Raw genomic sequence first — 14417 nt, 5'->3', positions numbered from 1 at the left:
TGACACATTTTTAGCTGTGACATCCTGTCGGTGGGATTCCCTCCCCAAAGGGTCCATTCTGCCGTCCTTTCATGACCAGGCAAAATTGTTCTCATTCTCTCAGCCTCTTAAGGGATTTTAGATCTATCTGAAGTTTTAACTGGGGTTTTCTTCTAATTACTTTTCACATTAATTACATTTTGCTTTTTAAATGTGACATTTCTTGTGAAACGCCCTGGGATCTTTGTTGTTGCTGCTGCTGTTGCGTGAACAGTGGTACTGTATATAAAACTCCTAAATGAAATAAAGATAAAGAAAGGTGGAATCTACATACATATATTAAAAAAAAGTTCTGAAAATGCTTCTTTTTTAAAAAAAAGTTTTTAAAAATACCTTGAATTTCCCATAAGGCTCACCATCTCTATCTAGGGTCCCACTGTATATTGCACTTGAAACATGCTTAAAACGTTTTATTTGCAGCTGAGTCCAAAGATAGGTCTTGATGTGACCGAGAGACAGAACCCAGGGAAAGCAGAGCCAGTTTTTGGGCAAAAGATTTTGGGTATAATATTGAATATGATGCGTGGTTGAAACTGTGGAATCAAATATTGAAATTTACCGCATGTACTGCCCTAAAAGAGAATGTTTTGACGATGATGTATAGATGGTATTTAACACCAGTAAAATTAGCTAAGATGTATAGGATGAGTAGTAAAACATGCTGGAAATGTAAAGAGAAGGATGGTGACTTTTATCATATGTGGTGGACATGTGAAAAAGTTAAAAGATTTTGGGAAATGATATACAATGAACTGAAAAAGATTTTTAAATATACTTTCCCCAAAAAACCTGAAGCTTTTTTAGTAGGACTTATAGGTCAAGAGATTGTGAAAGAGGATCAAGTATTATTTATGTATGCGACAACCGCGGCTAGGACTTTGTTAGCCCCAAAATGGAAAACTCAAGAGTTACCGACGATTGAAGAGTGGCAGACAAAAATGATGGACTATGCGGAATTAGCAAGACTGACTAGCAGGATCCGAAACCAGGGAGAGTCAAAGTTCCAAAAGGATTGGCGTAAATTTGTGGATTATATGGAGAAGAACTGTAGAAGTTTAAAGACACTTGCAGGATTGAAATAAATCCTACGAACAGACTTTAAATAGTAGGAATAAAGGAACTGCAAGACAGGAATGGACAGGAAAAAACCGTTTGGGGGGAGGGAGGGAAGTCAAAGCTCAGCAGAGCAAAGAAAATTGTAATGATTGATAAGATGGTTAGAAGAAAAATTCTGTGTTTGTTATGTTTATGTTATGTTTGTTGTTGTTGTTAGTTTTGTTATTGTTAAATGTGTTTAATTGGAAAATTTAATAAAATGTCTTTAAAAAAAATAGATCAGAGCCAGTTTAAGAATAGCGAAACTAGCATCACTTGCTAGCATCACTTGAGTCTTTGAGATAGTGCTAGATAGTAGGAGCTGCAGAGGCAACAGTTTTCTCTAACACCCCTGCCCGCTTTATAATTTCTGTGGGGCACAGCTGGGAGTCAGGGGGGGTGGAGGGGGGGAATCTGCACCCATTCCCTACACTAGCTAGTCTGAAATATACCTCTGCTCCATCCAGAGACCAGGCTTGCTCTTAAAGTTTACCAAAGGATAAAAGTGGACTGGTTTTTTTTTGGGGGGGGGGAGAACCTTGGCATGTTATCAAGTCACCTATACTCCTTGCTGCAATCCAAGCCATGCCCTCCAAGGAGTACGTGAATCTCCTTCAAAAACAGGCTCCCTTGGAGGAGACGGGGCCTTCTCAGTGGTGGCTCCACCCCTTTGGAATTACCTCCCCAGTGAGAAACACAGTAGGTCCTTGCCACGGCCGGCTTTTATAAGAACTCTTAAAACCTTTAAAAATAAAATCCCAGTCCTATGATAAGGGGAGGGGGAAAAAGGGTTTAGCTGCTGCTACTGCTGATCTGTTTGTGGTTTTTGAAAATGGGATCTTCTGGTGCTTCTAAGCTTATTTTTTAAAACATTTCTTTTTTCTGGAAACAGCCTGGGCATGGGCAAATGTACCCTGAGGGGAGAGCACAGAAATCTGTTTAATAAATAAATGTATACTAAAAGCTCTTAATTAATAAATAGTATGTAGCTCTCGTTTAATAAGAATTAAATAATTAATATTAATTAAGAGCCAGTGTGGTGCAGTGCCAGATTAGGGACCTGGGAGAACAGGGTTCAAATCCCACCACCTGGTCACGGAGCTCTCTGGGTGACCTTGAGGCCTGTTGCAGCTTCTCTGCCTAACCCACCTCACAGGGTTGTTGTGGGGATTAAATGACGAGGGAAACGTGCTTGTCCCCTTTCAGCTCCTTGGACGAAAAGGTGGGATATAAATGCAATAATGAATGAATGAATGAATTCGATGCAGACAAAGCAGCATTTGGGCACTGGGGGGGGGGGTTAGGCAGGAATCCCTCGAAATAAACCGAGCTCCCTGGCACAAGAAATCACTGGATTTGCAGCAAATCTAAGAAGTACCTCTCTCTGCCCTTACCCTCTTTTTTAAAACAACACTTATTATTCCCCAAAACCAGTGAGCACAATACTGCTCACTTCATTTGTAACTTAAGGGCAAATGCAGGCTCCCTTCTTCCCCTTTCTTGGAGGGGTTGTGGGGGAGCTGCAGTGTACAGAAAATATTCTCTCATTAAACGAAGGCCAAAGCTGCATTAGGAGAATGTTATGTTGTTGAGTCCTCCGGAAGACACTTGCATCCGACATGGCCCCACGGAGCTATATTTAGTTCCTGAAGGGCTGGGGGTTGGGGAGAGAGGAGAGCGAACGCCAAACACCAAATCCTTTTGGCGAGCCTACGTGAGTTTAAATTCAGTCCCCGTCCTCGGCTCTCTATTAATTGTCGGCCTCTGTGCACTGGATGAATGGATTCCTGTTTTAACATTTGGGGGGGGGGGACTTTGAAGACATGGAAGAGGAGGAGGAGGAGGAGGAGGAGGAGGAGAGAGGACATTTCTTCTCTGCAAAAAAAAAAAGACAATTCTTATTACCGATGGCCTTTCCTACCTTCCACTGCTAAAGGCCGGTGGGAGGAGAAGAGAAAAGGCTTTCGCCATTCACAAAGTAGTAAATGCCTTCCTTTGGGGCACTAGCCAGGATCAAGTGCGCACAAACATGCACACACACACACACACACCCGAAAGAGATGGAAAGAGCATTTACTCTTGGCCGGCTCACCCAAGGATGCTGGCTTCCAGCCCTCAGCTCCCATGAGATATGCAGGGGCCAAAATTTTGCAGACATGTAAAAGCGGTTCTGCTTGCCAAAGGAGAGGGGAGCTGTTATCTATTGATTCCATCCCAACAAGGCAACCAAACTGTCAGAGGCCCCCCCCCCCAAAAAAATTGCCCCCATCTCTGGGTTAAATCAGGAAATCTCTCAAAGGGAAAAGGGATAGAGGGGCCTGTCAGTTTTAGGTTATCTTAGTTTCTCATTTCCCCCAGTTTTACAGAGTTGTAGAGTTGGAAGTGACCTAGAGGGTCATCTAGTCCAACCCCCTGCAATGCAGGAATCTCAGCTAAAGGACTCATGACAGACGGCCTCCCAACTTCTGCTTAAAAACCTCCAAGAAGAAGAGTCCACAACCTCCCAAGGGAGTCTGTTCCACTGTCAAACAGCTCTTCTAGTCAGTTCTCCACATTTCTATGGAAATTCTGCAATTTGTTTATCTTAGATCATCAGGAAAATCAATACGCATTTTAGTGCAAGTTTCTCCCAAGGAACACATCATTTGTTTGTTTGCAAAGGTACTTATATCCAGCTAATTTATAAAGAAAATATCAAAGTGGTTCACAACAGCTGTACACAGAACCATGCAATAAAAACCACGTAAAAAAAAGTTAAAATCAGAAATCAGGTATTGTGGAAAGATGTATTCCTAGTTGCCTGCATAGGCCTAACAAAATAGAAAAGTTTTCCGTTTTGATGAACGTACACATTTTTGCAAGCACTTTCCCCTAATATATTTTCACAAACGTATGCATTGTTTTAAAAATAATTTAATTTCCCCCCCTAAATAAAAAAATTCCTTCAGTAGCACCTTAAAGACCAACTGAGTTTTTATTTTGGTATGAGCTTTTGTGTGCATGCACACCTCATCAGATACACACCTAAGATATGCATTTTTGTAAACCATTGGTTGGGTGGAGAACTAACACTGGGGCAAGGGTGAATTTCAAAGGATAGCTGCCTTTTGGTTTGCAAGTTGCATTTTGGAATCAATGTGAACTGAAGCAAGAGGGAGATTGAATGGCGTGGTCTGCAGTTCTGGAATGACCATGGCCTCCACAGCCCAGGGTCCTTCACTCTGTCCAAGAGAATGGAGAAAGAATGCTCACATGTGTGTGTGTGTGGCAGCAACTGATAAAATCCTAAACTGCCGCTGACCTAATCCCTTCTTTTCCCCCTCTACTTTCACTGCTGCCTCCCTGGTAAAAAGGTAAAGGTAAAGGACCCCGGACAGTTAAGTCCAGTCGCAGATGACTCTGGGGTTGCAGCGCTCATCTCACTTTACTGGCCAAGGGAGCTGGCGTTTGTCCGCAGACAGTTTTTCCGAGTCATGTGGCCAGCATGACTAAGCCGCTTCTGACGCAACAAAACACTGAAACCAGAGCAGCGCACAGAAACGCCATTTACCTTCCCGCCGGAGCGGTACCTCTTTATCTACTTGCACTTTTCTTTGGCGTGCTTTCGAACTGCTAGGTTGGCAGGAGCTGGGACCGAGCAACGGGAGCTTGCCCCGTCGCGGTGATCGGCAAGCCCAAGAGGCTCAGTGGTTTTAGACCACAGCGCCACCGTAAGCTCTTTGGGGCAGGGACCTACTCTCTTGCACTTAAGAACATAGGAAGAGGCTGCCAGATCGGGCCAATGGCCCATCTAGTCCAGCATCCTGGTCTCACAGTGGGCAACCAAATGCCCCAATGAGATGCCCACAAGCAGGGTCCTTGCACAACTGCAAGCATCTCCCCTCCTGTGACTTCCAGCAACTGGCACTATGGATACAGAGCATAGTCATCAGGGCACAGCCTTCCCCTCCATGAATTTGTCCAATCCTCTGGGAAAAGCCATGCAAATCGGTGGCCCATCACTGCCTCTTGTGGGAGAGAGTTCTACAGTTTAACCATGTGCTAGCGTGTTGGTCTAAAGCAGGGCGGTCCAACTTTTCATACCAAGTGTGTTGGGGTTTGGGAAGGAGGCAGGAGGTTTTCGCGGGGTCCTCGAGCCCTCCGACCTCCTTCACAAAGCTGGGAAGCACTGACTATCCTTTAAGAAGGATACTGACAAGCTGGAACGTGTCCAGAGGAGGGCAACCAAAATGGTCAAAGGCCTGGAAACGATGCCTTATGAAGAACGGCTTAGGGAACTGGGTATGTTTAGCCTGGAGAAGAGAAGGTTAAGGGGTGATATGATAGCCATGTTCAAATATATAAAAGGATGTCATATAGAGGAGGGAGAAAGGTTGTTTTCTGCTGCTCCAGAGAAGCGGACACGGAGCAATGGATTCAAACTACAAGAAAGAAGATTCCACCTAAACTTTAGGAAGAACTTCCTGACAGTAAGAGCTGTTCAACAGTGGAATTTGCTGCCAAGAAGTGTGGTGGAGTCTCCTTCTTTGGAGGTCTTTAAGCAGAGGCTTGACAGCCATAGGTCAAGAATGCTTTGATGGTGTTTCCTGCTTGGCAGGGGGTTGGACTGGATGGCCCTTGTGGTCTCTTCCAACTCTATGATTCTATGATTCATGCCTCCTTCTCAAAGCCCAGCACCTCATTTACCTGGCTTTGGGAAGGTAGCACAAGGGCTCCGGGGGGGGGGGGGTATCATATGTTGCAGAGGGCCATGCATTGGACCACCCTGGTCTGAAGTCTTTAATGAAATATGGCCAGCCTACCTGTATGCCCATCTCTCTATCGCCTGCAGTGGTGCTGTTAGGGACATGGGGAAATCCTGGCCAGAGATTCACCAATAAAGGCCAGCTGTCTCTTCTGCTACCTGCAGTGTGGCTGGAAATTGCTAGGTGCTGGAAATTGGCAACGGGTTTATATACTGAATCTTGGCATACAGTTGTACCTTGGAAGTTGAACGGAATCCGTTCCGGAAGTCTGTTCAATTTCCAAAATGTTCAGAAACCAAAGCTCCTGCAGCCGATCAGAAGCTGCGGAAGCCCCGTCGGACGTTCGGCTTCCAAAAATAGTTCGCAAACCAGAACACTCACTTCCGGGTTTGCGGCGTTCGGGAGCCGAAACGTTCAAGAAATAAGCTGTTTTAAAAACCAAGGTACGACTGTATTCGATTCTGTATGGTAGCATTGGAAGAAAAACAGATAGTTTATCACTCTGTGGCTCCTGGTAGGCATTCGCAGGCTATAAGAAATGAAGATCATGGAAGAAAAACACCAAACATACTTGGAAGGATGTGGGAGACCTTTTGGAATAAGCTGATGGACTTCTGATTCTAGCAGGCATTAGCAGGATTGTATGTTTGCCAAACCAAATATTACATTATGTTGATTTTTATTTATTTTTTTGCAACCCACGTATTACCCATGCGGTAGCGGTTTTCGTGATGAAGGCCATGAAAGCCAGGGAAAGATTTATGGATGACAATGTAAAGACCCCTTCATCGTCTGTTTAACTCGTCGTTGCTTGTTTCCCTTCTCTTCCTGTTTTGTGGGATGAAGGTTTTGTTGGGATAGTATGCAATGAATTTTAATATTTTTAATTATTGTTGTGTGGATATTTGTGTACAGGCATGGTCCTCACAATAAACGGATTTGAGTATTATTATTATTTTGCAATTTTGAAAATAAATAAAAACATTTATAAACAACAACAACAACAACTATGGGCTGTGTAAGTAACAAATTCCTTTTATCTGGCTCCTTCAACATTCGGCTTCACCGGATGTCAACGAATTCCTGTGTTACGACAGGATGAAAACTCTCCTTGGCCCATTTTCTCCATAAACCTCTGTAATGGCGGCTCTTATTTGCCTTTTCTCGAAACATAAAACGTCTCCAAGGCTGAGACCTTTCTTAATAGGGGAGTCATAAACCACCCCCTTGATAATTTTTGGTTTGGTGAAACACATCACAATAAAAAAACCAAAGCACCCCAAAACTTTCTTGCAGTTGCAGAACTGCACCACCGAAAGCGGAATCGCATTTTACAGCCTCAAAACCACCATGAATGCACAACTGAAAAAAAAAGTCCTGGTGGGGGAGGCAATGTCTACCCCACATCTAAGCTTAGACCTAGAGACAAAGCATCTCCCCACCCACATCCCCAGCTCAGTTTCACTTCCAGTAAGCCCACCTCCCTTGGGAAAATGATGATCGCTACTTTCACTAGGGCAAGCACTGTTTAACCAGGTTCTTCTCACCAGTCAAGAAAACGTAGATGATGATGATGATGATGACAACAACATTCTAGTAGAAGATTCACAAAAATGGGTCTCCTTTCCCACACACAACGTGCCAACACGACAACAAACCATTTGGGCAGATACCTCACCATGCAAAGCCTTGACAATGGCCCTGCTCTTGATAAGCTTCTCCTTCCCTGTGAATTTATCTAAAACAGGCATAGGCAAACTCCGGCCCTCCAAATGTTTTGGGACTACAATTCCCATCATCTCTAGCTAACGGGACCAGTGCTCAGGGATGATGGGAATTGTAGTCCCAAAACATCTGGAGGGCTGAGTTTGCCTATGCCTGCTATCCTATACAATAAAGTCCCCGTGTCTCTGCGTCCAGATTCCGTGTGTCCCGTTTCCGCGCTACTGCGCATGTGCCCCACGGACACAGGGATTGGACCAGAGACTTGGAACGCACACGCGAGCGCTCTCCCCCCCCAACTCCTCTGCCTACCGTTTACCTACCTGCGGCCGCCAACCACTCGCTTCTAAGCAGCAGCGCGAGGAGGAGGCTGCGAGATAGACCCGTGCGCTTCTCTCTCTCTCTCTCTCTCTCTCTCTCTCTCTCTCTCTCTCTCTCTCACACACACACACACACACACACACACACACACACAAACCGCCCGCCCGCCACCACAGCAAACCACCTCAGGCGGTCACTGGAGGGAAACGCAGCCGCAACTTTCCCCTCTCACGGCTGCTTTTTCCCTTCGCCCCTCTCACGGCTGATTCTTTCCCCCTTCGCTCGCGCAGGCAGCGCGTCCTGGAGAAGCCCCGCTCGCTTCTCTCTCTCTCTCTCTCTCTCTCTCTCTCTCTCTCTCTCTCTCTCTCTCTAGCGCCCGTTTATTGAACAGGCTGAAATACACTAGTAAGTACATAAGTACTATAAGCCTGATCTAAAGCAACCCCTTGCCCTCTGCTAGCAGTAGGACTCTGGGCAAAATGGCCCACCTCAGTGGTTCTTGCCATGAGAATGAATGAAAATGCAGGAAGACACAAATTCTGCTTACTGGAAACAAGGCACAGTTGTGCTTCAGGACACCAGACAGCTTCCCCAAGGCAACCAGCACCGCAACAAGCCACTGAGACAGAGAGATAGGCCTCCGGGAGCGGCTGCCTTCACTCACCTTGGGGGGATCAAACACCTCCACGATGTAATCGCCGTTGTCCAAAGCCCCCGCTCTCCGCAAAACCAGCCGGCACCTCTGCCAGCAAGCCCCGCTGTCCATCGTAGCCTCGGTCACCATCCAGTATTTCAGACTGCCCTCTTTCTGAATCTGAGAAGAGGGGTCCGGCGAAAGGGCCCACGGGAAGAACTTCCGGGCAAGGCCGGGCTTTGAAACGGAGTCCAATATCTCCCCTCCTCCGGGGGCCGGCTCCAAGGACCTCCTGCGGAAAAAGCTGCGCCAACTCCTCCTCAGGCGGTCCAGGGAAAAGGGTCTCCTCGGGGCCGACGGGGAAGCTGTTCCTGCAAGCTCCTCAGAGCTCCAGGCCTTGGGCAGGCCTCGGGGGTGGGCCTCGGGGTTCCTGGCGGCCTGGTCAGCCAGCTCCACTTCGGCTTTGGCCACGACTCCCCTGAGGGAGCCCCCCGCCTGCTTCCGGCCGGTCTCCCGGTAGTCCCGCACCCTGCTGAAGGGGAGGATGCGGAACCGGTTCATGGCACAGCCGTCCTTCACCTCATTGCGGAAGTACTGCTGGAAAAGGTCAGCGAACTGAAGGGAGAAGTTCTCGGCCGCCAGGACTTCGTGCTGGGGGTTCTCGCTGACAAACAGGAGGTACTTGCGGGCCAGCTCTCTGGCGGTGGAGATGGCATGGTGCTCGCAAAACTCATTCCAGCCGCCAGGGTGCGCGGGGTCGCCTGGCGGGGCAGGGAGCCCGTTCATCACAGGGGCCGGAAACATTTGGGTGCACTGCGGAAAAACGAGAACACAACCGCAATAGGAATAAATGGCAAAAGTAGTAATAATAGTAATAATGCTGCAGGAGCAACAATGGACTTGAATTCATAGGCACTGTGGGTTCTGACTATACGGGTCAATTTTGAGAGAGTTCCCCTCAGGAGAGTTTTCATTTATTTTATTTATTTCATAAGATTTCTACACTGCCTGATTGCAAAAAGAAGAAGAAAGGAAACTCAAAGGGGTTTACCAAAAGAGAGCTGGTTGGTTTCTTACGTCCCCTAAGAACAACAACATCCCTGTATTATCTTTCAAGGACATTTTAAACCCAAAACCTCTTATTTAGTCAGTGAAACTGAGTGGAAAGGGTGTCTGGTTAGGATTCGGAGAGATCCAGGTTCCAAGGTCAGCTCAAGGGCAACCTTCAGTTGCTATGGCTCAGCTTGGCCTACCTCACAGGGTTGTTAGGAGGAGAGGGTTAGGGAAGAGACAACACAGCAATATTAAAATGCAATAAATGCATGTGGTTGTAAATGTATAGCCTTAAAAACTGCAATATAGATTTCAGACCAGGCATCCCCAAACTTCGGCCCTCAAGATGTTTTGGACTACAATTCCCATCTTCCCCGACCACTGGTCCTGTTAGCTAAGGATCATGGGAATTGTAGGCCAAAACATCTGGAGGGCCGCAGTTTGGGGATGCCTGTTTCAGACCATCTATAGGAGAAGGTTGTTCCTGGCTATCACATCAGAGCAGCCCCCTGACCTCCACCACCGCCCCCAGTTTTGCACACAGACCAGGTTCTTCCAAGGAAAAGGAATAGACATGCTACGTTTTCAAGTATCTGCTCCACAACCCATTGCATACAGGTGGCCCTGCACTCTGGATCTGACCCTCAGGATTTCTCCCCAGGCAAGACGCTCTCCCAAGCAACACCTACTTGTTTGTTTGTATTCTCCTTGCGTGCTTGTACCTGGCTGGGATGCGTCCCTGAACTCTGGAAGTGGAACTGTGGTATCATAGTGCTTTGAATGAATGTTGTGAGTGTGGTCTTAGTTCCACACTTTGCAATGGGATGATATCCTGCACTGCAATGCATCTACCTTAGCGGGGCAGGCATGCTGTGAGGCATACAAGCACCCCTCTGTCCTTCCAGCACCTCATTCTCAGCCTCTAAGCAGCTGCTGCCTGAGGCAGGCAACCTTGTCTCTACCTAATGGTAGGGCTGGCCCTGGACCAAGCCTCTCAGGTTTGTGCAAGGAAGCCCAGCGCTCTCTCAAAGGCCTCTACACAAAGGCATGGGATTTCGCAGCCCGCTTGGCTCTAGAGCGTGCGGCCCTCCCAGCCAGCCCCTCTCCTCATCCTGCAAAAGTGTTTTTATCATTGCAGCGCACGCCACTCCAAGCAGGAAGCGCGTTCGTTGCCTGCGCCAGTCAGCAGCCCATAGGCAGCCTCTCTTCGGAGGCAGGCTCGAGACTTCCTCGAGAAAACCCATGCTTGCAATTAAAAGGCAAACTGACGGGAACGCCTCTCGAGGAAAGTTTGCTGGCAGAGAGAGGGTCCTTTAAATAATAACGATCACAATCCAAGTCTTATAAAAAGGACAGCATTCTGCCCACTGCAGAAGTGCGGTAGCTATGTCAACTTCTGAATCTAGCTCCATCCACCACTGACAGACAGGGCCCCCCCCTGACACCCCCACTTTCCCCAGGAGGCTGAAAAGGGTTCCCCGCTTCTGATTCACAGCTTGCCCAGATTGCAAGCTTCCTTTAACAATCACACACTCGCAATGGGCTGCTCCGCTGAGCACCCAGCGGCTGCATCAGTTGCGATTTCAGATCGGCCGGGAACATTTCACGGTTTCCGAGGGGGGAAAGAGGTCAGTCACAAAACGCTGAGCCGTGCGACATTTTGGGAGCTCGCCCAGGAAGAGGAAAGTTGTCGGGGTCTGGCATGTGTCAAGAGCAAGACATCCCAGGGGTCGGAGTGGGGAACAGGAAGACATAGCAGGGAGCGATCTGAGAAGCAGGGGGTCTCGATAATGGGCGAAGCAAGGAGAGAATTAGCTGCAGCAGGCCAGGAGCTGGAGCGAAGGAGATAGCAGGACGGAGAGGATCCTTCCTTACGCTGCTGGTGGTGCAGAGAATTCACATGCCCTTGGTCAGAACGAACGCAAGGAAGAAGCAGGGGCACCACGTGGCTGAGAAGACCCCCACAGATACCACGCCACCACGATTTCTGGGCGGCCGAACCCCAGGTGGGGCGAGCCACCCGGCCCAGAAGAGCCGGCAGAACTTGGAAGCCAATGCCAGAAGCCTCAAATCTGCTCCGGATCCAGAACCCAGAAAGGCATGCAAATGTGCTCCGCTGCTGGTCGGGCGCACGAGCTCTTGCCCCCCAGTCGGGCCCCCGCCTGCTGGGTCTATCAGCGAGACCAGCCTGTGGATGACTCAGCAACTGCTCTCGCTTCCACACACCAGGCCTCGTGCTTCACCGCAAGCTCTCCAGTGGTCACTGGGAAACGGGTGGGGGGAGAGGCGAGAGCGTGGGTGGGTGGGATCCAGAGACCATAGTTAAACAGGAGAAACCCCCAAGCACCACAATACCCCTGCCCTGCAAACAAACAAACAAACAAAACAAAAAAAACCGGTCCTCCTACAAAAGGAGAGGAGCCATATTTGGATTTTTCCTTCCCATCGGACAACTACGTACCATGCGTCTGGATACGGCAGCTTTGCAGAAACTCCCATTTTAAAGCCAGAATTGTCTTAACAACACACTCGTGCCTTGAGCGCACACACACACTGAAAATAGCCCACCCGGCAGTGGAACCCCCCCTCTAAGTGACACAGCCAAAAATTGCAAAACAGCAAGCCCAATTTCGGGAAGGGGCTTTCCCCGCACTTCAGCGCAGCAGAGAAAGTAAAGGAAGGAGACCAACCCCCAAATCGACACAAGATGCGCACCGTTACCTTGCAGGTGGCAGACTGGCACCTGTGGTCGTGCTGGCCGGAGGGGGAGGCCCACCCATTTGGGAATGAAAGCTCCGGGCACAAAAGTGGAGGCCCCCCCTACTTGTGTGCGCAGAGATCCCAAGCACGCACTAGGAAGGGCAGCGTTGACGTGCGCCAACAGCAGCCGCGCAACACCGAAATAGAACCGCTTGGAAGGTTCCCCCTTCTGCCAGCCGAATAGAATAAAAACACACACACAATGGCTTTTTCTAGCAAGCACTATAGGAGGAAGTCCACTCCCAACTTCTCCTCCTTTTTAGACTGGGGAAGTTGACGCGCCGCTCAGATGGAGGCAGGGGGCAGCATAATTTCATGCTCCTGAAGAGCAGGGAGGTCTGAAACTCTGAGGCAGTTGGGTTCTCAATGAGAACCCTTCCCTTGGCACACTGAAGCAACACTACGAGTGCATGAAACAGCATACATATATACAACACACACACACACACACACACACACACACACACACACACTGTACAGCTGTAGGACTGCCTGTTCTCCTCGCCAACCACCCTTCTATTTCCCCCCCCCCATTAACCTCCCGTAGAGCCTCTCTTCCTTTCCCCATGCAATTAGAAATCCTTTGATGGGGGTTGCGTGATGACAGCATTACATTTTAATGTATATAGGAAGATATTCAGTAGCTCACTAGTCTTCAGTGGGAGATGTTCAGGCCGCAATAGGATCATGAGGCCTGACCTAGAATGGGTTGCATCTGCATCACCGCAACCATCTTTCGGAGAGAAAAAGATTTTGAAAAAGCAACGACAGGAGAAAGATGAGAGAGAAAGGACGAGGACAAGCAGAAGCGGAAAAGAGAACCAAAGAGAAGAGGAGCATACAGAAGGAAAGAAAGTGGCTGCCTGCCTGTACTAACCCCTTGTTTCCACGCTGAGGGAACCCTTTCCACAGAGATGGGCCTGCCACAGAGCATCGTGGCATTGTGGACGGTGCTGGGAAGCCCCAAAGTGCACACTGGCCAGGCCTGCTATGTGTCGGCCTGTGACACGCCCACCTCTGGCTGAGCATGAAACTTGAAGCACAAGATGCCCACCGTTCCTGATCTACTCGGAGAACTGCCAACAAACCTCTGAGAAACACCAACCCGTCCCCAGAATGCAGCCAGTCCGGGCACTGCACAAACAACCACATCCAAGATTCTGTCACTCACACACTTAAGACGGCTTTCAGCCGACAGGTTGTAAAAATAAACGCTCACCCTGCAAGGAAAAGTGGGGAAAGGTGTATCGTGGAAGTTCACGACAGGACATTGAAAGTTTTCTCCAAAGTGAAAAGTCTGCGTGTTGTTCATGCACACACACATTTTCATAAATGGCCCCTCAGTACTAACAAAAAGAATCATTCGTCATTACAGTCGTACCTTGGTTTTCGAACAGCTTAGTTCTTGAACGTTTTGGCTCCCGAATGCTGCAAACTGCTCCGGTTTGCGAACTATTTTTGGAAGCCGAATGTCCCACGGGGCATCCGCGGCTTCCGGTTGGCTGCAGAAGGATTCCAGTCGACTTCCAAGCTACGACTGTATTTTGGATTTGATATCCCGCTTTATCACTACCCGAAGGAGTCTCAAAGCGGCTAACATTCTCCTTTCCCTTCCTCTCCCACAACAAACACTCTGTGAGGTGAGTGGGGCTGAGAGACTTCAGAGAAGTGTGACTAGCCCAAGGTCACCCAGCAGCTGCATGTGGAGGAGCGGAGACGCGAACCCGGTTCCCCAGATCACGAGTCTACCGCTCTTAACCACTACACCACACTGGCTCTGTATTTGTATTGAATTTGGAGAACAGGCAAGACCACTGTTGATCGGTGAAGTATGCCTGTTTCCAGTCTCTCGTTTTTAATAATTTTTAACATTGGCCTGTTAATTTTGGTAGCACTAAGCAGCCTTCCAAACCCCTCCCCTTGCTGTTTCTTCTCAGCATTTGATAGTCAGAGGTACATTGCCTTGGGCTATGGAGGTTCCATTTAGCTGTCATGGTTAGCATATTGGACTTTTGGACACAGGAACCCTGGCTCTGAACTTCTTACAG

At 48.4% G+C, this 14417-nt stretch overlaps 1 protein-coding gene across 3 annotated transcripts in view; it reads right to left on the bottom strand.

Moving 5' to 3' along the window:
* SH2B3 (SH2B adaptor protein 3) overlaps nt 1–14417 on the bottom strand; it is a 73835-nt gene that overhangs the window by 45658 nt on the left and 13760 nt on the right. Inside the window, exons 1-2 of one of the 3 annotated variants that reach the window (XM_035120443.3) lie at nt 12331–12547; nt 8587–9369 (exon numbers count right to left, since the gene is read on the bottom strand). In XM_035120443.3, the coding sequence (XP_034976334.1) occupies nt 8587–9360 (774 nt within the window). In that variant the 5' untranslated portion in view covers nt 9361–9369; nt 12331–12547. Of the gene's footprint in view, nt 1–8586; nt 9370–11484; nt 11725–12330; nt 12548–14417 lie in introns of those variants that run through there. The other 2 variants (XM_035120444.3, XM_035120445.3) reach the window with 2 other exon arrangements.

Source organism: Zootoca vivipara, chromosome 6 (assembly GCF_965207765.1).
Source record: "Zootoca vivipara chromosome 6, rZooViv2.hap1.1, whole genome shotgun sequence".
NCBI classification, from domain to species: Eukaryota; Metazoa; Chordata; class Lepidosauria; order Squamata; family Lacertidae; genus Zootoca; species Zootoca vivipara.
This window is presented reverse-complemented; position numbering and strand designations above follow the sequence as displayed.